This window comes from Aricia agestis, chromosome Z (genome assembly GCF_905147365.1).
Source record: "Aricia agestis chromosome Z, ilAriAges1.1, whole genome shotgun sequence".
In the NCBI taxonomy this organism is placed as follows: Eukaryota; Metazoa; Arthropoda; class Insecta; order Lepidoptera; family Lycaenidae; genus Aricia; species Aricia agestis.
In genome coordinates, this window is record NC_056428.1 from 23368320 (window position 1) to 23396264 (window position 27945).

General features: G+C 37.5%; 1 protein-coding gene and 1 long non-coding RNA gene across 2 annotated transcripts in view; one reads left to right on the top strand and one right to left on the bottom strand.

Annotated features, from left to right (window-relative positions):
- LOC121738338 (protein zer-1 homolog) overlaps nucleotides 1-23988 on the bottom strand; it is a 33634-nt gene extending 9646 nt beyond the window's left edge. The window contains exons 1-3 of the mRNA XM_042130317.1: nucleotides 22794-23988; nucleotides 7727-7935; nucleotides 5299-5470 (exon numbers count right to left, since the gene is read on the bottom strand). Of these exons, the coding sequence (XP_041986251.1) occupies nucleotides 5299-5470; nucleotides 7727-7935; nucleotides 22794-23819 (1407 nt within the window). The 5' untranslated portion in view covers nucleotides 23820-23988. The remainder of the gene's footprint in view (nucleotides 1-5298; nucleotides 5471-7726; nucleotides 7936-22793) is intronic.
- LOC121738341 lies at nucleotides 7193-22321 on the top strand. The gene is made up of 3 exons (XR_006037275.1): nucleotides 7193-7205; nucleotides 14525-14533; nucleotides 22219-22321. It is a non-coding gene; the product is annotated as an uncharacterized LOC121738341 (long non-coding RNA).
- Nucleotides 23989-27945: the final 3957 nt, after the last annotated feature.

Sequence of the window (27945 nt, forward strand, 5' to 3'; positions counted from 1 at the left end):
ACAATGTATAAAAATAGGGGGCCACGTGTGAAGACATGGTTGCACTTGCTTTTATCCGCCACTTGCTTAACCATTTAGTTATTTCATCTAGTGCAGCTTGAAGCATCGTTGAAGCCATGTTTTGGTTCGTGTGGTTAGCCAAAATAGCAGTGTCGTCTGCGTAGGTGGCCACTTTAACATGGCCTGGTGTCGGGATTACTGAGGTGAAGATAGAGTAGAGATAGGGGCCGAGGACTGGATCCCTGTGGTATACCTGCTTTGATTTCATGAAAGCCAGACCTTGAGTCAGATTATTTAACTTGAAATACTCTGTCTTTTACGAAGGACTTGAGAAGAAGGAAGTAAACGTCGGAAGCCAAATTGATGTTAATTGTTAGGGGATGATGTTTCTGGCTGATAACACTTGACAAACGTTTAAGGAGTTTCTCGAAAATCTTTGGTTAGATGGGGAATAGACTGATGGGTCTATAGGACGTAACAACAAGCTATCTTAAAATATAAAATAAATAGACATACATTATCCCTGTGACGATCCCTGTGGCTCCCGGGTTCGAATCCCACGAAAAACATTTTTTTTTTAATTTTCCTAAGTCATGTGTATTAAATAATATTATGTGTATCCGTTGTCTGGTACCTGGATATGGGAATTGTGGCTAGAGTCCAGATTTACGTGATGTGAAGAGTCCATAGATATATTATCTTATATCTTTAAACGAGCAATTCTTGTATATTTATATGTAATTGGAATCTCGGAATCGGCTCCAACGATTTTCATTTGGCATATTGGGTTTCGGGGGCGATAAATAGATCTAGCTAGGAATCATTTTCAGAAAATGTGATTTAATTCGTGTTTTGTCGAATACCGAGCAAAGCTCGGTCAAATAGCTAGTAATTTATAATATTACTTATTATACATTTTTCACCACTGAGAAGCTGTAGGGCTTTCGTGACCATTGTCGTGTCAAAGAGATGTCATAATATAGCTGTCATATGTCTGTGTGACATAGCAATTGAAACGAAATACTCTACGGCTACACTTGGCGGCAAACGAAATATTGATGATATTCGTAACAAAAAAACCCTACTCCAACCAGCAACCTCATCATGGGACCACCTGTGAAGTATCCTCTTTCCATAAAATAAATAATCGTCAAAATCGGCTAACAAACGAAGCGAAGTTATCCGTGAACAAACAAAAAAAAACATATCGACGGGTGAAAGCAAAAGTGGCGTATCTCGAAAAACCCAACTTTACAGTAGAGCCAAAAAACTTTTTTAAAAATTCATAACTTCTATATTTATCAACATAGAACGTTAAAAATTGGAACGTATTTATATTAATCTGAGGCCTATACGATGAGTTTGTTCAAATTGTTCTAAAGTTGATATTTCATTGATTTTAAACAAGTTACGATAAAATATTTTTCTATGTTATGCAGCAGAAAAGTTGTATCTTTGAGAGGAAATGTACAGACAACTTAAAAAAGCAATTTTTTTTGAGCGACGGATCTGTTGTATCTATACGAAATATAATATGCCCCTACAAATTTCTTTTTGCCGTATCTTGTTAACTTAATTAAATTGCATTACAACTTTTGGTTTAAGTGCAAAATCGGCGACAGACGTTGTTAAAATTGAATGCTGTATCTTAAAGTAAATGAATTGTTTGTTTTAAAAGAATGTCATTATGAGAAATAAAACGATTATTTACTGTTATTTGTTTATAATATAAGAAAACAGGAAATTTTACATGTGTGCAGCAGAAAATTACGTGAAAAACGCACGGTGGAAGACTGCAACTCATTAAGGTGATGAGTGGCAGTCTTCCACCGTGAAGAATGATGGCGAAAAGTTGCAGGAGAACTCCCTGTGATACAGCCGATAGAGGAATCAGAGTGCAGCTACATCTCGGCGTAATTCCAAGGGGTCAAGCCTGTTTGAAATACTATGCCAGTCAACAATTCTAGCGGCTCTTCGTTGGATACGATCCAAAGGGAGTAGTTGGTATTTGGCGCCCCTGTCCAGAGATGAGAAGAGTATTCCATATAAAGCCGAACCTGCGCCTTGTAGAGTTGTAGACGATAGCCCGGACTGGAATACTGTTCGCTCTGTTAAAAACACCAAGCTTTTTCGAGGCTAGCTTGGCTTCACCCTCTAGATGACACCAGAACTGGACTTCGCTCGATATGTTTACGCCAAGTATTTCAATGCTGGGGGAGATTGTTAAAGAGGTACCTTGAAAACGGGGAGATATAATATGACTATTGGTGACTTTTTAGTGGTGAACGCGTAAAGTTGTATCTTGGCGGGGTTGAATTGGAATAAGTAACGTCGATACTATTTAGAGACTTTCTCCTGTGAATTCTCTATTTCAGACACAAGTTCGTTTCGACTCTCAATGACATTTAGAAAAATAAGGGGGGAGCTGGTATATAGGGAATTAACTGTACTATCATTTGCATAGCAATAAATGCCGTTGGTCTGTAACATGTCATTGATCTGCTAAGAAAATTGTGACCCATTTGCATTAATTCTCGGGGAGCCTATATTATGAAAGCTTTGATAGCAGCGCTTTTTGCCAAACCCGATCAAAGGCCTTTGTAATGTCCAAACTAACAGCCAATGTCTCTCCCTTCGACTCAATCACCTGAGCCCAACGATGAGTTAGGTACACCAAGAGATCACCAGCCGAGCGACCCTTTCTGAACCCGTACTGTTTGTCGCTTAGTAATCCCAAGCCGCCTAAGTATCGAAAGAGCTGGCTATTGATAATGGATTACATAATCTCCGAGAATACGGAGGTTATAACGATTGGTCTATAGTAGGAAAGACATGAGCGGTCACCTATTTTGGGGATCGGGTACACCAAAGCTGTCTTGCAAGAAGCCGGGACAATGCCAGAAGTGTAGGAGAAACGAAAAAGACGTGTTAAGACTGGAGCCAACTCTGGAGCACACTTTAGAAGCCGGCCCACTCTACTTTCTACGAGGACGGGTTGGGGTACTTAGAGAGGAGGAAGGTGGAGTGCGGTGTCCCATAAGGTTCGCATCTGGATGTTTCTTGCCCTCGACTGGGTCCTGCGGTGTGCTCTTCTCTCGAGCATGGTGCTCGTCTGTTACTGCGACCACACCTATGTCTTAATCCGAGAGAAGACCTGCGCGGCTGGCTGAGGTGAGAGCATCCCTCATTGTCAGCCGCATACAGTGGCTTGGGCTTCGGGTACGCCTAGGCAAGCCCGAAACCCTACTCATCCACGGACCCGGGAGGAGAGGCCCCCCACCCGGAGCACGACTCCTTATCGGAGAGACGGAGGCCAGGATGAGTCTGACGCTTAAATGTCTTGGACTCATCCTGGACGGGAGGTGGACCTTCGGCCCACATTTCCAACAGTTGGGACCGAAGGTCGTGAGGGCGGCGTCAGCGCTGGGCCGGCTTCTGCCTAATGTAGGAGGGCCCAGCAAAGCCTGCAAGCGGCTATACTCCGGAGTCTGTCGGAGGATAGCCCTGTACGGTGCCTCAATTTGGGCATTCCCTCACCGCTCGTAAGAATATATGAGAGGCCCAGCTGCGAAGAGCGCAGCGGGGCTTTGCGGTGAGGGTCCTGGGCGGCAGCCACTGCTCTGGTGGAAAACCCGGCGTGAGAGCTTGTTGCGACGGTCTCTGCCGAGTTGCACCTCCTCGTTTCAGAGAGGTCACGGGGCGAAGACCTACATTGGGAGGAGCTCCGTCGGGTCCTAAAGCTGGGATAGCAGCCACTGCTATCCCAGTTGAGGAGGTGGGGTGAGGGTCTGGCGCAGGCCCAGTACGGTTAACGTACTGCTTAGGCTCTGTATCCAGTTCTTGCGGCACCGCAAAAGAAAACCCCTCACCTTCCGCCTTGCACAGGTACTCACTGGACACGGATGTTTCGGTGCGTACTTGTGTAATGTCGCCAGGAGGGAGCCAACGCCAGCCAGCCATGCGTGCGGTGCTGCGAAGAACACGGCCCAGTACACCTTCGAGGTGTGCGTTTGTTGGGCCGTGCAGCACCATGATTTTTGGTGGTGCTTGGGCGGGACCTCTCGCTCTCGAGCATGGTTCGCTGCATGCTCGAGAGCGATGAGGCCCGGCAGGCGGCGGTCCCTTTCTACGAAACCGTCCTTGCGTGCGAGAGGATGATCCATCCTCCGTTCCGCTCCGTTGGCGTAGGATGGGAATACGGAGGCGTCGTTACGCGAACCTCCAAACTTCTGTCTAATCCACGGCTCCGGGTCAGGATGGGAACCTGACTGGCTTAGCTAGTCCCGGCGCCGAGGGGAATGCTTCAGTTTGCCAAAGCGTTCCCTTATTTTGAAGGAAGTCCAGTCGTGGAGGGAGTCCTGTGTTAGACATATCCAGGACATCCCTCCGTATACGGCTGAAGACAAACCGCAGGTGGTTTTAGTGAGTGATAGTCCCACATACCCCCGGGGTGCTTCAGCTTAACTGAGGCACATCCCCAACCCGGGGCACCCATGATGGGTTGCCCTGCCCATCAAAAAAGGCCCACACTGCTTTCACTACAATTTGATTAAACTTCATTTATGACACGAATAAACGTGCATTGACACAATAGTGTTAAGAATACAGCAACAAACTCGTTTTCTCAAATCGACGCTCGTGCACAACTAAAAGGCGTTAAGAACGGCATATAGGGAGCGCCGGCGAAGGTATCATAGAGGGGCGGGAGGGAGATGAAATGGCGATACTTATCTCTGTACACATAACTCAACTATATTAGTTGGTTGTAAGTATAGGTTTAAGATTAAAATTATGTGTTTAAAATGTAATAACTATAAAAGTACACAACATTTCCCGCAGCGAAATTGTCGTATCCTTGGGAATGTTGTATTTTAGGCGACAGAAATGTCGTAACTCATTCAAATCAAACTCGAGCGTTAAAAAACCTGTGTCGTATCTTTTTCTAATTTCTCACGCATTGCCGTATCTTCTAATTTATAACTTACTTACTTCTAAAATTCGTAATATCTTTTATCCAAAAATTGCAGTTTTTCGTCTAGTTACGACAATTTTTTTTAAGGTCTGTGCTAAAAGGTGGTAAAAATCCATGGTCGTATCTTTACTAGAATTTATCGTAGAACGACGAGATATAGACCATTCGACGCAGAATTGTTTTTTATACAACAATCAATTAAAAAGTGATTTTGGCCAAAATTCAAGTTACGCCACTTCCCCTTTCACCCGTCGATATGTATACGGTCAAATTCAGAACCCTCCTTTCCTGAAGTCGGTTAATACACTAATAAAATCAATACCCACCACATCAACTGGTATCTTGAACTGGCATAGTGTGAGGCAGCCGTTTCTCATCATCGTATCATCGCCAAGATGAGCGTCCATACCATCGAGTAGAGCTGTAATGATGCGCCGCTTCAGCTTCATACCCATACGCTGTTTCTCCTTGCCCTTCACTATGTAGAATAGTGTAGCGCTGTAAACAAATTATAGTGATGTTAGACCAAAAAAGTGTTCATACATTACATACATGCGCTAAATCACGAGATTTAGTGCACAGTAAACTAACCACAGATTGGCGGATCTCGTTACAATAAACATGAATATAAACTACACCACCGCATTCGCTTGCGTCGGCGCAGCCTAAAATGGTAAGAATTACATGTGGTTGAACACCTACAAATCGCGGAATTGCAGTTTCGCTTTAATATGTGTCAAGAATTAGAATACAAAATGTATATTAATCATTTTTAATTAACAAATAAAACATTACACACACTACAACACAAACACTAGGAGATTTTGACTGACAAGCCTATACACACGAATTGTACTCTTTCGTTTTTATGGTTGAAGTCTGTTGTCAAATTGAAAATAGATTTAGTTTTTTATTGAATCTTAAATACTGTTAGACAATTATTACACGGCTAGTCTGTCATCATTTGACTTTCATAAAGTTAATATACCTAGCGGAATAGAGAAAAAACAAAGGCCTGAGCAAGAGAGATGTGACTATTAGTAGCACTGCGTGGTAAAAAGAGACGTGTGATACATGACAGCAGCACTCTTTTTTTGACGTCCAGTCGGCACGTGCCGCACGTTGACAATTTAATCTCATAGAAATCATGTTCAATCATACTTGTGTAAGTGTATACGACATACGTACACATATTTTTACACACAGATGAAACCAATTTCGGTTTTGTTTGACAGCTCGAGATTGTTGCTCTATTCCGCTAGGTATATTAACTTTATGCGCAGGTATTATGTGAGCGTTTAAAAAAAAAATTGTACCCTTTTTTAGAAAATATGATAAAATAAAAATGTTTAAATATTACCGATTTTTTTATTTTAAGATATGGGTAAATGTCTACAAAATTTGGAATAGAGGTTGGTTTCAGATATAAAATGTTTGCGCACGTGGAACGTAAAAGAAATATCAAAACGAAAATAAGATGGATATCGCGCTTAACAATTTTGCCACTATACTGAAACATATTTATACCAAAATAGACTCCAAAATTTTAAAAAATATAGTCACAAAAAAGGAATTTCAAAGAGGAACTTCTTCCGCGATACAATAAAAACATTATTTATTAAATAAATTTGGTTTAATACGACCAAATATTCTTTTTGAATGATTTAGGGTCTTGCAGCCCTAAATAAATACATAAGTTGTTCCAAAAATTTCCGCAAGGCCTTACAAATACAATCAATTGTTTGGGAAGGTATGAAATTGGGACACTTCACTTTTCATACGACTAGATTAGACCGATTTTCAAAATATTTTTATAGTTAATAATTTATTAATATAATTCTAATTTGTAAATGTTTTTTACTGAATTTATTTAACTTAATACGTATACAATTTAATAGAAACGGGTAACGATCTATTTTATTTATAGAAAAACATATTTTAAAATGTGGGACAAAGATTTAGATAGAAAGTACACTTTTTTTGAGAAATGCTCATGTCTAAAAAATAATAAAGTCAATATTTGAAAATCGACCGTCTAAATGGCAATTCGACTACGCCGCATGCGGCTAAAGCCGCAAGCTCCAAAGTCGTGGGGCCAATGGCCACATGCGGCTGGTGACTAAAATCGGCCGTGCAAACGCTCAGTCGCAAGCGATCGCTTGCTGCAAATACATAGTTTGTCGGCACTGTAGCGAGCGCAGGCCTCGGGCGGCACAGGCGATTTTTGTAGAATGTGTAAATTCGGCTTGGACAGGCGACTCGATTGGTGACTTGCCACGCGACTAAAATCGACCCGGGTAAACAGTAAATGAAGCATTAGAGTTCATACAACAGAAAATATTTTTACATAAAAAATATAATTGCACTGGCTTTTAATTATCTTGGCTTTATTGCGTCAATTTAATTTATCGGCACTTTTATTGCATTATCGTAAAGTGACATCGTAAAGAATTGTAGGCATTTTTAAATAAATTATATTTAAAGACAGAACAGAAAAACAAAACGCAGTGCCAGTAGCAGTAGTATAACAGTAGTAATAATACTATTTTAATAAAACATCCACTGAATGGAACAAATAACGAAATTATTCTCCCCCTAACAACTAATGTAATTGTAACATCACAAGATGAAATCTTTATAGCTTTATAGACTACACTGACTGCCTCACTCAGAGACGAATATAAATTACTTAACTGTAATGAAATGAATGAAACTGAAATTAAATGACAACTTGAAGGCAGGTTGTGTACATACCTTCCAGAGATCTGTATATGTTTCTCAGACACATGTAGTTCCATAGCTTTCAGAACGACACACAGGGCTCGGCCCACGTAGGCATTATATCTATCCGTACTACGGAATAGATAGTACAAGTCATTGAGTACTCTGGTCAGCATAGCCGGCCTCTCCATGTATACCGCTCCAGCGGTCAATATCTGCTCCTCATTGGCATCGCCTGTGATCTAGAAATTAAAAAATGTATTTCTTAAGGATTATAAGATTAGACATGAGTCTATCATAGTCTTTTGCGTAGACTGTACATGAGTTTAGTTTAGTGAAAAAAAAAAAAAATAAAAAAAAAAAAAAAAATATATATATATATATATATATATATATATATATATATATATATATATATATTTCCACCCCTGAGTTGATATTACGTCCTACATGGCGGTTTTTACCGATGATATTGCGTCCGACTGACTTGTTGCATCCTGTATACGGACGCAAGATTGACTTTCTCTCAAATTCAGCCAGAAGTAGTGTTAAGGTTAGTACAATGGCTGGGTGAAATATTGGCATGGACGTTGTTTTGTCACCGGAGTGCTTTTCGGCGTATTTCTTAGTTCCGCTATTTGGCGCGCGAATTTTGGAGGTCGCTACTGTGCGCCGTATATCGGTGGCGTATATTCGATACTTTGTTTACGTATAACACGCCGATAATGTGGATTCCTGTATATAATAAAGTTTTTATCAATTCTAATGTGTGATTTAATTACGTCCCACAAAACGACATCGTCCCAGAGGAAACGCGGGGGTGACAGAGGTGAGGGGGCGGAGTTCGCACGCGACATGCAAGGGCATGTTTTTGTTTATATTTTTTGCCGGCCAGCGCGGACGTAATGACGCTTGTGGTATAAATATTGTGTAGTGGGGCGAATATTTGAGAGAGACTAAATTCATGTCTTCAAAGTTGGGTTCACAACGCCTTCGTGAATTTGATGTAACATTACACATTTCAATGTCTAATTAACTTACAAAAATACTGCTAAAACTATTTGAAAGTAGAGTTATTATTTCAAAAGTTATTATAAAAAAAAGTACCACATTATGAAATTTTTGCGTGTCGTTTCGATACTGCCGCTCACAATTTATTATTTATTAAAAAAAAATGAGCTAGAAAGGATTAAAAATTTAATGTTAATTTGAAGATAAAGAAGAGAAGAATCCGATACCAACAAATAACACATCAACTTACATTAAATAACTAAAAATTATATTTTTAAAATGTTCATAAAATTCGCGTCATTGTCCTGCGCATTGTTTGTTTTGAATGCCTTGCCGATATACTCAACGTGACGGGTTGAAACCTATTTTGCGATAAAATCTGCTGGCTCACTTTATTTGATCGCAGTGCTTTGGTGTGGATAGAGGTCTTCGTTTTATGCTCTCTCTCTCTCTTTGAAATACGTTCTACAAAAATTTCCAAATAAGACGTCATTTACATTTCTCGACGTGTGCCAACATTTGTCTGTTTTTCACTACTTTTTTTATACCAAGTTATAAAGGCCCGCAACATTTGTAAGTCCTCATTTTCCCGAACGTCTTTTTCCTGAATAGCCCTAAAAATATAATGACGATCATTCAGAATAATGATCAAATCTGTAACTGTATTTCAGGAAAACAGGAACAAATATATCGAATCGATGTAATGTCGATATTACAATTAGGTAGTTATTTGACACATTTTCGAAAAATAGTAGTAGAATAGTAAGAAAAGTAGTAAAAATGTTATCTACACTTCAATATTATAAAGCAGGAGAGGTTGTTTGTTTGTTTGAACGCGTTAATCTCAGGAACTACTAGTCCGATTTGAAAAATTCTTTCAGTGTTAGATAGCCCATTTATCGAGGAAGGCTATAAGCAATATTTTATCACGCTAAGAATAATAGGAGCGAAGATATAGAAGAATAGAGGAAAATGTGGAAAAAACGGAGGGAAATTATTTGAAAGGGCTTATTTGAACGCGCTTATCTCAGGAACTACTGGTCCGATTTGAAAAATTCTTTCAGTGTTAGATTGTCGTGTCAATGGTTGTCGTGATTCATGTAGATCGTTTTTTTTAAAAGAAGTGATTTTAAAAACTATTTTAAAGACAAAATAAAATGGCCTTGGCCGTCGACCCATTTTGTAATACAAAAAAAAATGTTTTAATTGTGGTGCAACGACCAAGAATAATATCAATATTATTACAAATCATTTTGTTCTACCTATGAAACGAAAGAACATAAAATCGCTATATAAATCTTCATTTTTCTGGTGCAGCATATTTATTTACAAATAAATATGCAATTTACGATCATTATCCTGACGTCCAGTGTCCTGTTTGTTGTTGAACTGTTTATATACTTACCTGTCTAAAAGTATTTTGGATCGGTTGTATTAACTACTATGTCCCTACCTACATACCTACGTATATGATTTTCTTTGATAAGTACTTACCTATTGTATATTTTAAACAAAAGCCCATCAGTGACTGAGTTTAGACTGCGAATTGGGTTGGGACTAATGTATTTTTAAATATCTATACTTACTAATATTGTAGAGACGAAATATTTAATCGTTTGCTTATTACTATTTAACTTACGAGTTACGAGACTGAACCAATTTAAATAATTCTTTCACTATTAGAAAGCCACGGTAATGAGAAAATAGCCCAAACAAGTGCATCGAAACTCAACGTCAAGTGGTTACCGGGTCATGGGCTAGGCTGTACACTGTACAGTGTTCTGAGATTTTTTTAAAATCTTGACTTGGTGACTTTCTTCATTCATAAATCGACACCCTTGACAAGATTTATAGTAACTGTGATGGCATACTTATAATAATAATAATGTACTTTTATTCAGCTCGATAACATAAAAACCTTAATCTAGACAATTACAACATGCAAATTATTTTATTTTCAATGGTTTTTTTATATTAGAATGTTAAGATCGCAACCGGCAGCTTAGCTAGGTTACAGTATAACCTGTGTTAAAGCCACCGGACCCTTTCCCAACTACTGATCGCATATCGCTGATTTTACATTTCAGGCAATTAAAATTAGATTACAAATTAAATCAATGTTTAAAATTAATCAAACTTGATACAATAAACGGGGGTGGTGGTTACTCGCGTCCGTAGGAATTACCTTTTACTACCCTACACGTGTCCCCCGGGTGGTGCTAAACGAGTAACAACGCCGAGTCTCAGGCGGCGGATATGATAACCTGACTCCTAGGCAGTAGTGGCCTTGAGGACTAAATACCCTCAAAAAGTCTAGCGCGGAAAGCAACGGGAAACTACCGCGACTATAATCCCAAGAAAACCACCATGATTAAGAACGCCACCAGAGATAATATGATGTCATGCGACCCGACTAACGCTCGGCGCCAGCTTAGTTCCGGGCCGACTGGTGTGAAATTGGCTACCGGCTGCAGGTCAGTTAACCAGCAGGCTGCTTGCAGAAACTCTGCTACTGTTGGAAACATAACATCTTACTCTAGCAAACTAACACCCAAGGGAAGGGCAATAACAATAGGAACCTGGAATGTCCGTGGACTTTTAAGGCCAGGAAAAACCGAAGTTGTTGAAGCGGAGATGGAGCGCTATAATCTGGCTATACTAGGATTGAGTGAGACCCATGTCAAAGATAACGGATACCACATCACACCTGAAGGAAATATGGTAATCTACTCTGACAGGCAAGACAATAGTTTTAGTGGTGTGGGCTTCATAGTTGCTAGCTGGCTACGAGACAAGGTATTGGGGTATAATACCATCAACAATAGAATTATATCCTTAAAAATTTCAGCCCATCCACACCCAATTAACTTTGTACAGGTCTATGTGCCGACCACTGTAGCCACCGAAGAAGAGATGGAGGAATTTTACCACGAGCTAGAATTAACCTGCAAAGCGTTACCAAAGAAGGAATGTACTATCATCCTGGGAGACTTTAATGCTAAGATAGGGCACACTGATAATGATCAACACCTAAGGAATGTTATTGGGGAATACGGCTTAGGAGCCCGCAACAGTCGAGGTGAGATGTTGTTAGAGTTTTGCATTGAAAAAGGACTATTCGTAACTAACACGGCATATAAACAACATCCAAGACGCTTATGGACATGGCGATCGCCAACAGGTCATAAAAATCAGATTGACTTCATATTAATCAGCAGCAGATGGAAGTCGTGCATAACTCTCTCAAAGACTTTTCCGGGTGCAGATTGTGGCAGCGACCATCAGCTGTTAATAGCTCAATACAGAGTCCGCCTCAAAGTAGTTTCAAAGCCTCCACCATCCAAAAATATTCTTCTAACACAAGAAGCGAAAGCTTTTGAGGACACACTACAAACTTGACTGGACAGTTGCCCATTTGACTCAGCCAATACATCATGGAATCAGCTTAAGGCCGCATTAGAAGAGACAACTAGAACAATCACAAATGGACGGAAAGTAAAACACCCTAGATCTGAGTGGATGACCACTTGGGAGGCAATCGCACAAAGAAAGGCTCTAAAGACTGGAGGAATTCGTTCAAAGGAAGAACAACAGCGATACTCTGAACTTGACTCACTAGTACAGCGTCTCTGTAGACATGACAAGAATGCATATATCAATTCCATATGTAGAGATATACAAACACACTCTGATACCCTACATCCAAGAGACATGTTCCAAAAGGTGAAAATTCTCACACGGGAACGAAAATCAAAATCTTGGAACATAGACACTAATTTTTGCATATTATATTTTTACAATCACTCATTCCTATTTTCAGTCAGGTCTTCTGGAAGACATTCCATTTTGGAATAAGATGTACCTTTGTACAAACATATTTTTAGTTCTAAGCTGGTTTGTTAACTTCTATTTGTGTGTACATAAATTGTAAAATAAAAAAAAAATTAAATAGAAGATGAAAAGGGTAACCTGATTTTAGACAAGAAACAAGTGATGACAAGATGGAGGAACTACTGCCAAGACCTGTACAAATATGATGCTGATGAACCTGACACTAGATTAGATTTTACAGATAAAGAACCCGACATCGTTCTCCATGAAGTAGAAGCAGCTATTAATAAGCTCAAAACAAAAGCTTGCGGTGGAGATGGTATACAGGCACAAGTGCTTAAGAGCTTGGGTAAGTCTGGAATTAGAGTAATGCATTCAATATGTCTTAAAGTATGGAGAACAGGACAGTGGCCAGACGATTGGACAGAATCTCTCGTGATACCACTACATAAGAAAGGGTCGACTAAAAAGTGTGGAAATTATCGGACCATCTCACTAATTTCACACGCCAGTAAGATTCTTCTCCATGTTATAAACAACAGATTGGCACACTATATAACTAGACAGATATCCAAAGAGCAGGCGGGATTCGTAAAGGGCAGGGGTACCCGAGAACAAATCCTAAACATCCGTCAGCTGATAGAAAAGAGCAGAGAATTCAATGTCCCAATAGTACTCTGTTTTGTGGATTACGCTAAGGCCTTTGACTGCATCGTCTGGTCCAAAATGCTGGAGGTGATGAGAGAGTTGGGCGTCCCCGATCATCTCATATTTTTGGTACAAAACCTCTATCTGGAAGGTCGATCAAGGGTGCGATTAGACAATGATCTGTCAGAGCCGTTTGCTACAGAGCGTGGTGTCAGACAGGGTTGCATCCTCTCTCCACAGCTGTTCAACCTCGTAGGCGAATATATAATGCGTCGAGTGTTGGAAGATTGGGAGGATGGTATTAAAATTAACGGATACCTTCTCAACAACCTAAGGTTCGCTGACGACACCACGCTTATAAGTACTTGCGAAGTGAAACTTGCTGAACTTCTAGCGCGGCTCGAAAAGATTAGTCGAGACTTTGGCCTCCAAATCAATCGCAATAAAACCAAACTGATGTACATCGATAAGCTGAACCAAATACAAAAGACATCCTTACTACAAGATCTCCAACCCGTAGAGGAGTTTGTCTACCTGGGATCGTTGATTAGCAACAATGTTAACTGCGAGAGGCTCAGTCCGACGGGCTCAGATGGCTAAATCTGCGGTTGGGCGCTTAGAAAAGATATGGAAGAATAAGAACATCTATCGTAGCACAAAAATAACACTAATGCGTTCCCTAATCTTTTCAATATTTTTATATGCCTCCGAGACATGGACACTAAAAGCACGTACTCGAGCTAAGATTGACGCTTTTGAAATGTGGTGCTGGCGTAAAATGCTCGGCATCCCTTGGACCGCACACCGGACCAACACGTCTATACTTCAGCAACTCAAAATTACCACCCGCCTGTCCACGCTTTGTCTACAACGATCACTTGCCTTTTTTGGCCACATAGCCCGCCGGGAGCCTAATAATCTTGAGAGTCTCATACTAGCTGGGCAATTAGAGGGGAAAAGAGGCAGAGTGGCTACACGATGGACAGACGCGATTGTCAAGGCTGCTGACTGCACGTTCCAGGAGGCATTTCATCAGGCCAAAAATAGAGACAAGTGGAGAGCCCTATCCCAAAAAGCAAATTTTGGTGGTCACGTCCCTCAGCCATGAGGATACGACTAGGAAGAAGAAGATACAATAAACAATACAAAAAACGATCGAAACGATCTACATCAATCACGACAACCATGATTGACTATGACTGTCACAGCACAGAACGCAACGTCGCGTCGTGTTTGTTTACGCGCGCGCGTTAACCTACTACTTACGAAAAAATTTATTATTATTGTGAACTTGTATTATAATCAAATACCGTCCTCTTTTTGTACAAAACAAATGAACAGAAATAATAGGTACTATTATAGATAATAACCATAATTTAAATTTACAAACAAAGTATATATATTGTTGTGTAATTTTTGTGTAATTGTGTAAATTTTTGAGATTTTGGACTGATTTATCTTATTTTTGATAGGTGCGTTAATAATTTTTTAAGCGTTTTTATTTTTCTTTTCGACGCCTAAAGGGCCTTTTTTGAGACTTTGTACTGATAGGTATGTCTGATATGTGATTCTTCAGGTTAATATTTTTCTAAGCATTTTTGTTTTATTTTTTTAACGCCTAAACGGCTAATAACGAATTTCAATTTGTTAAATTTTATCAACTTGTCACGTGGGCAGAGCCACGATTGAAAACTAGTATTGCTTACATACACAAGTTAATTATAGTCAATGTCACAGTAAATTAGCCTCTCAACTGGTCGTTCTTAAAATTGTTAATTTCTTAAATTACTTTTATGTTCCTATTCCGGTGTATTTGATTTGTCCGACACTTTGATTATTATGACTATGGGTTTATTATTGTACCTACTTGATTTTAAACAATAAAACTTAAAAATACCTACTACCGGAACAATTGTTTTATTTTGTGTTCATACTTAAGTTCAGAAGAAACACGCTCACATAATTATCATATCTATCATAATTATCCTTAATATTTTTTAGTTAGCCTAGCGGACTTACCTAATTATAATTTAAAATTTAATTAAACTATGTAATATAGGGATAACTTGTTTTTAATGTCTGTTATGTACTCCAAGTTATAGAAATAAGTATTTCATTTTAATCGACTTCATAAAGAGGGATGATTCTCTATTCATACATACATATCGTCACTCCTGTCCCTCATTTTTTTTTTTTTTTTTGTTTATGAAAAAAGGGGGCAAACGAGCAAACGGGTCACCTGATGGAAAGCAACTTCCGTCGCCCATGGACACTCGCAGCATCAGAAGAGCTGCAGGTGCGTTGCCGGCCTTTTAAGAGGGAATAGGGTAATAGGGGAGGGTAGGGATGGGAAGGGAAAGGAATAGGGGAGGATAGGAAAGAGAATTGGGCCTCCGGTAAACAGTGGTATTTCTCCGGTCGAGCCGGCCCATTCGTGCCGAAGCATGGCTCTCCCACGTATAAACCTCATTGGGGTAGACAGAGACCACATCACGCAATGAATTTATTGGGATCTATTATATAGATACCTATGTATGTATCGATATAACATATAAGGTTAGGAGGAAGCAACAAACTCAACAGTTTATGGCGTACATACAAAAATAATATACGGTACCGATATAATCTCAAATATAGTAAGGAGTCATTTAATTAGTAGAATGCATGGAATTAATATAGTACAATATACGGTATCAATATATCCATACATTTAAATGGATGTAGGAAAAACGATTAAATGCATGGAACGAATACAAAAATATACAATGTGTCACATGATTTCCATCGAGAACGGAAGCAAAAAACCAGCGAGAATTATTTCAAATTGAATATCTAATTTTCGTACGTAAACAAAATTTCTCGTCGACAATAGAATTCACATGACAGCAATGTAACTATATTCGCACGAATAACAATTAAAAAGTCATTGGAAATGGTAGACGCCATAGGGTTCGACTTTGAAAAGACGCAACAAGTCTTCGGCGATTTAAATATATATATATATATATATATATATAAATATATATACATATATATATATATATATATATATATATATATATATATATATACTATAATTTTAACTTTTGTATGGGGAAACTCGTGAAAATGAATTTTTTTTGTGTGACGAAAAATCTCTAAACCGTGGTAAAAAAAGTAAATGAGGGTAGAAGGTAAAAAAATGTACAAGAAAACATTCTGTAGTATTGCATCAATCAATATAATAATATAGCGAAAGCAAGTGTGTAATAATTAATATGGCAATCTTAAGAAAATTTATTTATTTTATTTGTTTATGTATGGGAAAACAATAAAATGCTAAAAATCGAATGAATCAAATTGAAATGTTAAAAATGGATAGACATACCTACTGTAAATGCACACCCTTATACCCATAAAATACATTTAAAAATGGCTTTAATCTATTCGGAAAATAAAAATCTATATAAATATTTGTAACCTAAACGTTGTGTATCTTCAAATTGGCATTTGACAATTTGTCTGATTCTAATGCTGGGGACGTTATATACTCGTATATAGTATTACTAGCTGTCGCGGCAAACGTTTCTTTGCCATATAAAGTACTAGCTGTTGCCCGCGACTTTCCGCCCGCCGCCACCGGGACTTCAGCTTATAGTGCGCAGTAGTTCCCGTTGAACCATGTTGGCTACGTTACTGAAAATTGCAAAATTTGCACGACATAGGTGCTTCCCCGGTACGCTTACTTCAAACTTCAATGTTTACTCTTTACAGACAGACAGACACGTCACACATAAAACGCCCCAATTTTTGCGTAGGGGGTTGAAAACTGGGGAGTGGGGTTGAAGTCGAACATCAACTCTTCTTAACTTACTTCAAAGAAAACGTAAAAAGATATTTTATCCTTACCACCTCTTATAGAAACATTTTTAGTAAGCGCTTGTGCGATGTAGGAGACGCATGGCGCCATCTATTATGATTTTTTGGAACTAACTTAATTTGAACAAATTCACGCAAATTCACCCCGTTACAACTCCCTTTTCCAGTTAAAAAGTAGCCTATGTCCTTTCTCAGGCTTTATACTATTTGTGTACAAAATTTCATTACAATCGGTTCGGTAGTTTTGGCGTGAAAGCGAGACAGACAAACAGACAGAGATACTTTCGCATTTATAATATTAGTATAGAAGTATAGATTTCGCCCATATTATTTTATTGAAGTGACTAAATAAGTATGTCACCATGGCAACGTCCATCGCTATCCCGTCGCACAAACAATGGTCGCCGTCAGTCTCGAATTGTAATAATTTACTATACTTGATAAGTATCAATAAAAAAAAGTACCCAGTAGCCGATAGACCTACAGAATATGCACATAAAATTTGGTAAAAATCAGTATTAAGCCGTTTCGGAAGAGTACGGTGACTAACATTGTGACACGAGAATTTTATATATCTTATCTTATATCTTTAAACGAGCAATTCTTGTATATATATATATATATATATATATATATATATATATATATATATATATATATATATATATATATATATATATATATATATATATATATATACACATATCCATACTATCCATACTAATATTATAAATGCGAAAGTATCTCTGTCTGTCTGTCTGTCTGTCTGTCTTGCTTTCACGCCAAAACTACTGAACCGATTGCAATGAAATTTTGTATACAGTTATTCTAGAGTCTGAGAAAGGACATAGGCTACATTTTGATGTGGGAAAATATCTTATTTCCATGAAAATTTCGATGAAAATGAATTCGCATTGCGCGTGGCCAGCGCTCATCCGGGGGGTCCTGGGTTCGAGTCCCGCAGGCGGAACAAAAAGTTTTCAATGTTCCTGGGTCTTGGATGTGTATTAAAATAAAATTTCAAAAATCTTAAACATATTTTATGTATAATATTATAAAAAATCCAGAAATATATCGATGGAATGAACATTTTAGTTCTAATACGATTCAACAGATGGCGTTTTATTTTTTACTTTATTGTAACATAGAACTAATCATACTTATTAGTTAGTATGTTTTTGTTTATAGTTTTTAATACGTTAGAATATTATGTTTAATAATATTATCACTTGGTATAATAATAATCAATCTATCTTATCTTATGTAGACCTCCTACTGCATTTCTAATCCATACTATCCATACTAATATTATAAATGCGAAAGTATCTCTGTCTGTCTGTCTGTCTGTCTTGCTTTCACGCCAAAACTACTGAACCGATTGCAATGAAATTTTGTATACAGTTATTCTAGAGTCTGAGAAAGGACATAGGCTACATTTTGATGTGGGAAAATATCTTATTTCCATGAAAATTTCGATGAAAATGAATTCGCATTGCGCGTGGCCAGCGCTCATCCCGGGGGTCCTGGGTTCGAGTCCCGCAGGCGGAACAAAAAGTTTTCAATGTTCCTGGGTCTTGGATGTGTATTAAAATGAAATTTCAAAAATCTTAAACATATTTTATGTATAATATTATAAAAAATCCAGAAATATATCGATGGAATGAACAATTTAGTTCTAATACGATTCAACAGATGGCGTTTTATTTTTTACTTTATTGTAACACTGTTGCTGTTGCCCGCGACTTCGTCCGCGTGGACTTCAGATTATAGCGCGCGATGTCAATAAAATTGGTGTCAAAAGCTTTTATAAAAAACCCTGGTACCCCTTAAATCAATACAGCTGTGCAGTGTGCACACAATAAGTATTTCATTTTTTTATATTAAACTTTATATTTTATGCCAAATTTTAAAATTTATTTAGCCCTCCAATTACACAACTTTACCCATAAACTATTTATCATTGATAGATTTAAGGTTACGTCACTGCACAGATAAAGTACTGAGTTATTTAATACCGTAGAATAGATATAACAATCGAAAAAAATCGAAACTTAAATGTAAGATGATACCACGTCTTATAGGAAGACTTTTGAACAAGCGTCAGCGCGATGTAGAAGACGCACGGCGCCATCTATTATGAATTGTTGGAACTAACTTAATTTGAACAAATTTACGCATTTTCAACCCCTTACAACCCTTTTTTCCAGTAAAAAAGTAGCCTATGTCCTTTCTCAGGCTTTAGACTATCTGTATACAAAATTTCATTACAATCGGTTCGGTAGTTTTGGCGTTTGGCGTGAAAGCGAGACTGACAGACAGACAGACAGACAGAGATACTTTTGGCGTTTGGCGTGAAAGCGAGACTCACAGACAGACAGACAGACAGACAGAGATACATTCGCATTTATAATATTAGTATAGATTATGTGCACACTGCATAGCTGTTTTTGAGTATTTTGATTAATTAAGGGCCACGCTACACCGGAATGGCAGCGGCGAGGCGAGCACTTTCAGCGCTGCCATTCCGGTGTAGTGCGGCCCTAAGAGGGGTACCACTTACCAGGGTTTTAAAAAGTTTTTAAATTGGACACAAATTTTGTTGACACCGCGCGCTATAAAGTCCACGCGGACGAAGTCGCGGGCAACAGTTTCGGGGGCGATAAATCGATCTAGCTAGGAATCATTTTCAGAAAATGTCTTTTTATTCGTGTTTTATCGATAATCGATAAACTGAAAAATATGACTCTTCCTGACATCTATTGGCGAATAATAATACTATTTTGTAAGCAACTAATTGTTTTAACGACCAGCAGATGGCGTTATTAAGTAACACGAAGTCAATGAGTGTTTGCTATACCGAGTAAAGGTCGGTCATCCAGGTACTAAGATATAATATAATATATATATATAGCGTCCCCCAGCATCAGAATCGCTATAATAGTCTTATTGTTTATGTATTCATACTGTATAACAATAGTACCTGGTTGTATAATGCATACAGATTACAGTGGCCCAGGTGTTGAACAAAACATCATTTTGATTTATGATTTGAATTTTGATTCATGATATTTTGTCGTGTTGTGCTTTAAAAATAAGAATTTATTTATAAATATAACTAGCTATTTGACCGAGCTTAGCTCGGTATTCGATAAAACACGAATAAAATGACATTTTCTAATAAAAATGATTCCTAGCTAGATCGATTTATCGCCCCTGAAACCCCCTATATACTAAATTTCATGAAAATCGATGGGGCCGATTCCGAGATTCCAATTATATATACAGCAACATACATTTACAATGAACTCTAAGGTCAGTTGCAAAAATTCAATTCAATTCTGAACGCTACAGAGGTTCTACCAGTGCATAGATTTCAATAGCAAGTAGGTCTGGCACCTTTATAGAGTGACAATGAATATTTTATTAGCTGTTATGCTCAAATGGACATCAATTTATACTGAGTTACTTGTTATTCTCTAGTCAAAAACCTGTTTTCTTATTCCAATTTATTTTCAACATGAAAAAAAATATGGCTACTTGCTTAAAGTATGGTAGTTGCATCAAACATTTTGTTTAATTTTATATCTTTAAACGAGCAATTCTTGTATATATATATATATATATATATATATATATATATATATATATTTTAAATAGCAAGCTATTAAAAATATTTCTTTCTTTTTGCTTTTTAGGGTTCCGTACCCAAAGGGTAAAACGGGACTCTATTACTAAGACTTTTATGTCTGTCTGTATGTCTCCAGGCTGCATCTCAAAAAATGCTATAGCTAACTTCTGAAATTTTCACAGATTGTGTATATTTGTTGCCGCTATAACAACAATAATAAAAAAAAGCAATATTTATCTCGTACAACAAACATGATTTTTTTAACCTTTTGTGCTTCTAATCAATAATGGCAAAAGGTTGGCACTTGAATAATTTACAAAATCCTTAATTATTATTTTGTACTTTAATAATAAATAATAAAATTAAAATAAATATTAAAGGGGGCTCCCATACAAAAACACAATTTTTTGCCTTCTTCCGTCCTATAATGGTATGGAACCCTTTGTGCACAAGTCCAACTCGCACTTGGCCAATTAATAATTTATCTACCTTATTCTCAATAAGTCTAATAACAAACCTATATAAAATCTTCGCTAAGATCATGCTAGGAAGATTAACGAAAACACTTGAGGAAAATCAACCTCGAGAACAAGCAGGCTTTCGAAAAAACTACTCAACTATAGATCACATACAAGTAGTAACACAACTAATTGAAAAATCAAAAGAATATAGGAAAACTATATGTAACATGTGTTTTATAGACTATACAAAAGCTTTTGATTCTCTATATTTCAAAGCTATATGGACAACACTTATACAGCAAGGAGTCGAATAAAAATACGTCAACAATATTAAAAATATTTACAAAAAGTGTAAATCCAAGATAAGACTTGAATGTGAAGGAGAAGAATTCCAAATTCAAAATGGGGTGAGACAAGGGGACCCGTTGTCCCCAAAAATTTTCTCTGCTGTCCTTGAATCCATCTTTAGAGAACTAGATTGGGATAAGAAAGGAATAAGGGTTGACGGAGAAATGCTAAGCTACTTACACTTTGCAGATGATATTGTAATTTTTGTAGAAAACTCTACAGAATTGGAAAGTATGATAACCGAACTAGCAACAGAAAGTCAAAAGAAAGGATTGTCAATGAATAAATCCAAGACCAAAATTCTGAGCAACGGGGAACCATTTGAAATAATAGTAGATAATGAAAAAATTGAATATGTATACAGCTAATATCTTTTGAAAACAACATGGAAAAGGAAATAAAAAAGAGAATTATCTTTAAGCTGGAAGAAATATTGGTCACTAAAGGAAAATGAAAAATAAAAATATGAATTATAGCAATAAAGAAAATAGGTTTTTGAAGTTGCAATACTGCCATGCCTTACATATGGTTGTCAGACGTGGTCCCTAAGAAAGGAAGACGAGGAAAGCATAGCCATCAGTCAGAGGAAAAAGGAAAGAAGCATGCTCAGCCTCAAATTATCGGACAAGGTAAATAATACAAACAATAAGAAGGCAACAATGGTAATAGACGCGAGCAAAAGGACCAGATTACTTAAGTGGCACTGGGTAGGACATGTATGCAGACATACAGGTACATAGATGGACGAAACGTTTAACAGAGTGGGTACCGAGAGACAGGAAAAGGAAAAGAGGAAGACCAAATAAAAGATGGAGAGATATATTTAATGAGAGATGTGGAACCCTATGGATGAGGATGACATGGGGTAGAAACTGCTGGAAGGATTTAGGAGAGGCCTACGCCGTAGAGGCGACTACTACTTGAAATGAATATTACTACTTTATAATTGTTAATAATTAATCATGCTTGTAAATTGCAGCAGAAAATAAAGGCTATTTTTATTTTATTTATTCTGAATAAGACCTCAAATAGATTAATTTAATTGATGGTATTAATTTTGAAAACTATTGAGCTTTAACTGCTTAGTTTAAACACAAATTATAAGACTATATGATGAAAATTTTTGTCAACTGATAATAATAAATGGATTTGTGTATTGTCCCACAAAAAACTATATATTGAATTATGAATGCAATCATGTTTAAACAGTTTAGAACAAGACTGCATTCATAATTAAAAATTTAAAAAAAATGTGGGTTAATACACAAATTATTAATAGCAACCAGTAATAAAATAAAAACACAAAGAAACTTACCACTTTGGCAGGTATGTCGTGGCGTTTACAGGCTCCATGATGAGTGCCATACATACCGAGGAACTCCAGAGGGTTATAGACTCTGGTAACCAGACCTGGTATGTCGCAGCGCACATGGGTCTCAATATCTATTGGATTTTCTATAACCTCTGGTGGTGATAAATCTGGCCACAAAGCTGCTCCAGTGCCAGCTAAATTTGTGCCAGATATATCCAATGACACTAAATGTGGCAAACTTATTATAATTTTTGCCAATGTTTCATTTGGACTAACATATTTACCACATCTTTCATTGGCTTGCGAAATATCCAAATGTCTGAGCTGACTCTGAATGCAAATCCAATCTATCACTTCTTTAGACCACGGCACACAGTGCAACACCAGAGAACGTAAGTTTTTCATCTCGTACAGGACCCATGCGGAACCGGATGACGAGTATTCAGACAGGTCCAAGTGAGTTAAATTGTTTAAATTCTTCAGCAGGATTAGTGGAAACATCGCTACTCCTCTGCACTGAATGGTGAGATGTTGAAGCATAGGGGCATCTATGTATGGTCCTCTTTTTGCCCTTTCATCTGGTTGATCACTAGTGTAATTGAGTGGACCGAATTTGAGGGACACCAGGCGGTCAGCGTTGTTGTTAATTATCTCTAGCTGATGCTGTGACAAGTAGTCGCACTGTGACAACTCCAGCTGCACAGGCCTATGAGCCATAAGACAGCGCAAACCCTCGTCGGTTATCCGCGAATTTCGTAATTTTATCGAGCGTAGTGTAGTGTTTTCCGTGTCCCGGAATACATTAGCTATGTTGTCATTGACACGATTTTTTCTTTGATAATATTGGAGAAATTTCTCGCAAATCTCACCAGGCATTATGATGTCATCCTTGAGCTTGCGCCAACGACTTGCTGGATCTAATTCAGTGATGATGTTCAAGTTAACCACAATATAGTCCATACACAGGTCAAACAATCTGTCTGGCGAGTTATCGTACAAAGAAAATAAATCTCGCTGTGTCCACATCATGAACAATCACTATGTCCAGTTGTAAACTTTTTAAACTACTTATGTTACTTTTAGCGAAAATCCCATTTTGTTGCAGTTTTATTACGTCTTCACTAGATAATTGAAAAGGAATATCTTTGATAAAAATATATTCAAGAATCCTATCGAGAAAGGCGAAGAACTATTTTGATCGACGCAACGACAATGAATATATATTTTTAATTTTCTACGCACGCGGCACAGATAATATAACTATAGCTAAACTAGATTTTCATTTCGAAATTTCAGTTGTTCTCGGTGCTGCCAGTACCAATTTATATTTTTATTATTTTGTTTGTTTTAAAGTTGTCACTTTAAAATTTAAATTAGTGAAGTCATTAGCGTTATCAATAATATATCTTTTTTTATACATATAATATTCTTGAAGTTCAATGTATCTTGTTTCTTTTTTATGCTGAAGGTGGGTACAAAATAAAGAAAACCAGTATACTTAACTAGGGGATAAAGAACACCTATTGTGTGTAAACCAAAAATATCTCAATAATTACATTTGACAAGCAATTACATACTTTAGTAATCATTATTTAATTATACATGTTTTCTAGTTTATCTTCTAAAGCTAAAACCTATTAAACAACCTGGCAGCACTGTTAATAAATCCCTGCGCATGTGTGTGTTGCATTTATCGATTTATAGGGGAGATAGAAAAATATGCTATGATATTTTTAGCTGCGTGTTGATTATTCCTAGAATTCCCGGTGCATTGTTCTAAGTATAATATATACGGTATACCTAATCCGTGGTTCTAAGTACCTACTCCCAGACCCCAGTCTTGTACCAGTCGGTCAATCTGATTAAAACGTAGATGAAACGTACTTACCTACTTAGTGAATAATGATTATAATAATATCTTTGAATCTGATTACGCAAACGGCAAAACTTAGGCAAAACCGACAGTATATATATTAAGTCTATGGGCAAAACTCTGTTTATCACGACGTGAAAACTGTCAATAACGATATTATTACTTAATACCTTTATCAAAGAGAATAATGATCCATTATATTAGTAATTTAGTATGGATTTGGAATTTAAGGCCATTCCCTGAGCAAACGAACTTGACTATACATTTGCCGCGTTGCCGCGATCGCACCAAAATCCCATTTTTTTACTTATCTATATATACATACATACATACATACATACATGCACCATACATGATACATATTAAATAAAATTGTAGTGTCTGTTACATAAATAAAATTGTAGTGTCTGTTTGTTATATTGACAGAACCGATTTTTACTACATGCTTAAGAATCTTTAATATACTTACCTACGCTACATACACCAAAACAACATTTTTTAAAATTTGTGTCTGTATGTCTGTCTGTTTGTTCCAGCTAATCTCTGAAACGGCTGAAGCTATTTTGCCGGGACTTATAGCTGATGTAGAAAGGTGTAACTTAAACTACTTTTTAACCGACTTCCAAAAAGGAGGAGGTTATATTTTACTTTTTTCATATTTGTTAGCGGACTATCCATCTTTGTTATTAGGTATACTATGTTGGCGCGGACGAAGTCGTGGGCAACGGCTAGTCTTATTTCAAAACTGACCTAAAATAATTCAAACGTCCAGTATGTAGTTAATTAAATTGTCAATCTATTGGAGTGTGTTTCAAATAACCGTAATCTATACTATAATATTATAAAGCGGAAGAGTTTGTTAGTTTGTTTGTTTAAACGCCCTAATCTCAGGAACCACTGGTCCGATTTGAAAAATTCTTTCAGTGTTAGATAGCCCATTTATTGAGGAAGGCTATAGGCTATACTTTATTACGCTAATACTAATAGGAGCGAAGAAATAGAGGAAAGTGTGGAAAAAACGGGGGGAAATTATTTGAAAGGGCTTATTTGAACGCGCTAATCTCAAGAACTACTGGTCCGATTTGAAAAATTCTTTCAGTGTTAGATAGCCCATTTATCGAGAAAGGCTATAGGCTATATTTTATCATGCTAAGACTAATAGGAGCGATGAAATAGAGGAAAATGTGGAAAAAACGGGGGAAATTATTTGAAAGGGCTTATCTTACGAACTACTGGAGCAATTTTTCTGTTATTTGGCACAGATAAGAAGTACGAGGGGAGGTCCAAAAGTTCGCGGAATGGAGGGGATGGAGTGGGGATAGGGTAGCTCGCTTAGTGTCATACTAATTGAGCACTCATAATTAGTATATATATAAAATCTCAACCCTATAGCGCCATTCGTTTACGAGTACTCGCCTGCTAAACAAGTTAATCCGGAAGCAAACTGCAACTATGGAGAAAATTGAACATCGCGCTGTGTTAAAATTCCTTACCAAGCAAGGAAAAAACGTTCAAACCATTTTAAATGAAATGGAAGCCGTTTATGGAGATCAGTGCCCTGGTAAAACAATGGTTTATAAGTGGCATGGACTTTTCAAACATGGTCGAGACCCTCGCTCTGGGCAGCCAGTTGAGGCCACCACATCAGGCATCGTCGAAAAAGTCGAAAAACTTGTACTGGAAGACACACGTTTAAAGAAAAACCAATTATCTGCATTTGTTGGAGTATCAGATACAACCATTTTGCGGATCCTGCACGACCACTTGGGCATGACTAAAGTCAGTGCAAGATAGGTGCCGAGAATGCTCACGCCGCTTCAAAAACAGCAGCGCATCGACGCGTCTAAGCACTTTTTGGAGGTGTGTGGAAACAACCCTGTGCAGATTTTGGAGCGGATTGTTACTGGAGATGAAACATGGGTTCATCACTTTGAACCTGAATCAAAACAGGAGTCCATGCAATGGCACAAAAAGGGTACACCACCTCCCAAGAAATTCAAAGTGTCAGAATCGGCTGGAAAGTTGATGGCCACTGTTTTTTGGGATTGTGAGGGAATATTACTGATTGATTATAAAAAAAGGTACCACTATAACCGGAGAATACTACGCATTAATATTGGAAAAGTTAAAGGAGGCAATTAAAGAAAAACGTCGTGGAAAATTGGCCAAGGGTGTGTTGCTTTTTCAAGACAACGCGCCGGTTCACTCTTGTGAACCGGTGCGTTGTCGCCGAGTTGCCATGGCTGCTCTTCACACGCATGGATTCGAACCACTTGTTCACCCACCCTACAGTCCAGACCTGGCCCCTAGCAATTTTTATTTGTTTCCAAATTTAAAAAAAGAGCTAAGGGGAAGGAAATTTTCCGACGATAACTAAGTGAAGGAGGCAATTTCGGCGCATTTTGAGGCCAAAGACAAAAAATATTTTTTCGAAAAAATTTTTTGGTTTAGAAAAATTAATCCATAGATCAAATAAATGTATTACACTTAAGGGTGATTATATTGAAAAGGAAAAATAAATTTATTGTTATATTTTATTAATAACCCTTTAATTCCGCGAACTTTTGGACCTCGTAGACCACGTGAAGGATCATAGGCAATTTTTTGTGGACTAATTTGTCTGTGAAATATCTAATTTACGCGGGCGAAGCTGCGCGGAACGTTATATTTCGCGTGGTCACGATATCACGCGTAAACGCCTGGACTCATCTTGCTGTTTGGTATAAAGATACTTTGAGTCCCGAAAAAGAACATAAGATACATTTTGTCCCGAAAAAATGTACGGTTACTGCACAATATACTTTTATGATTTGCGCGATTTCGTATCTATTTTGATGGAATTTGGTATGGAGATACTTTGAGTCTCGGGAAAGGACAAGGAATACTAATTTTTCCCGGAAAATGTACGGTCCCCGCACAATAAACTTTTATGATTATGCCTAAACTATTTAATCTATTTTGATGAAATTTGGCATAGATATTGGAGATACTAATTTGAATCTGGGACAAGGAATATTTTTTGTTCCGGAAAAATGTGCGGTTCCCACACAATATACTTTTCTGATTAGCGCGTAAACGACTCAATCGATGTACGGGAACAACTATAAACTAAAGTCCACGCGGACGAAGTCGCGGGCAACAGCTAGTTTGTAAATACTAGGGAGCATGGGCGTACCCAGTTTATAAGATGTATAATCTATATCTATCTAATATATAAAATTCTCGTGTCACAGTTTTCGTTGCCATACTCCTCCGAAACGGCTTGACCGATTCTCATGAAAT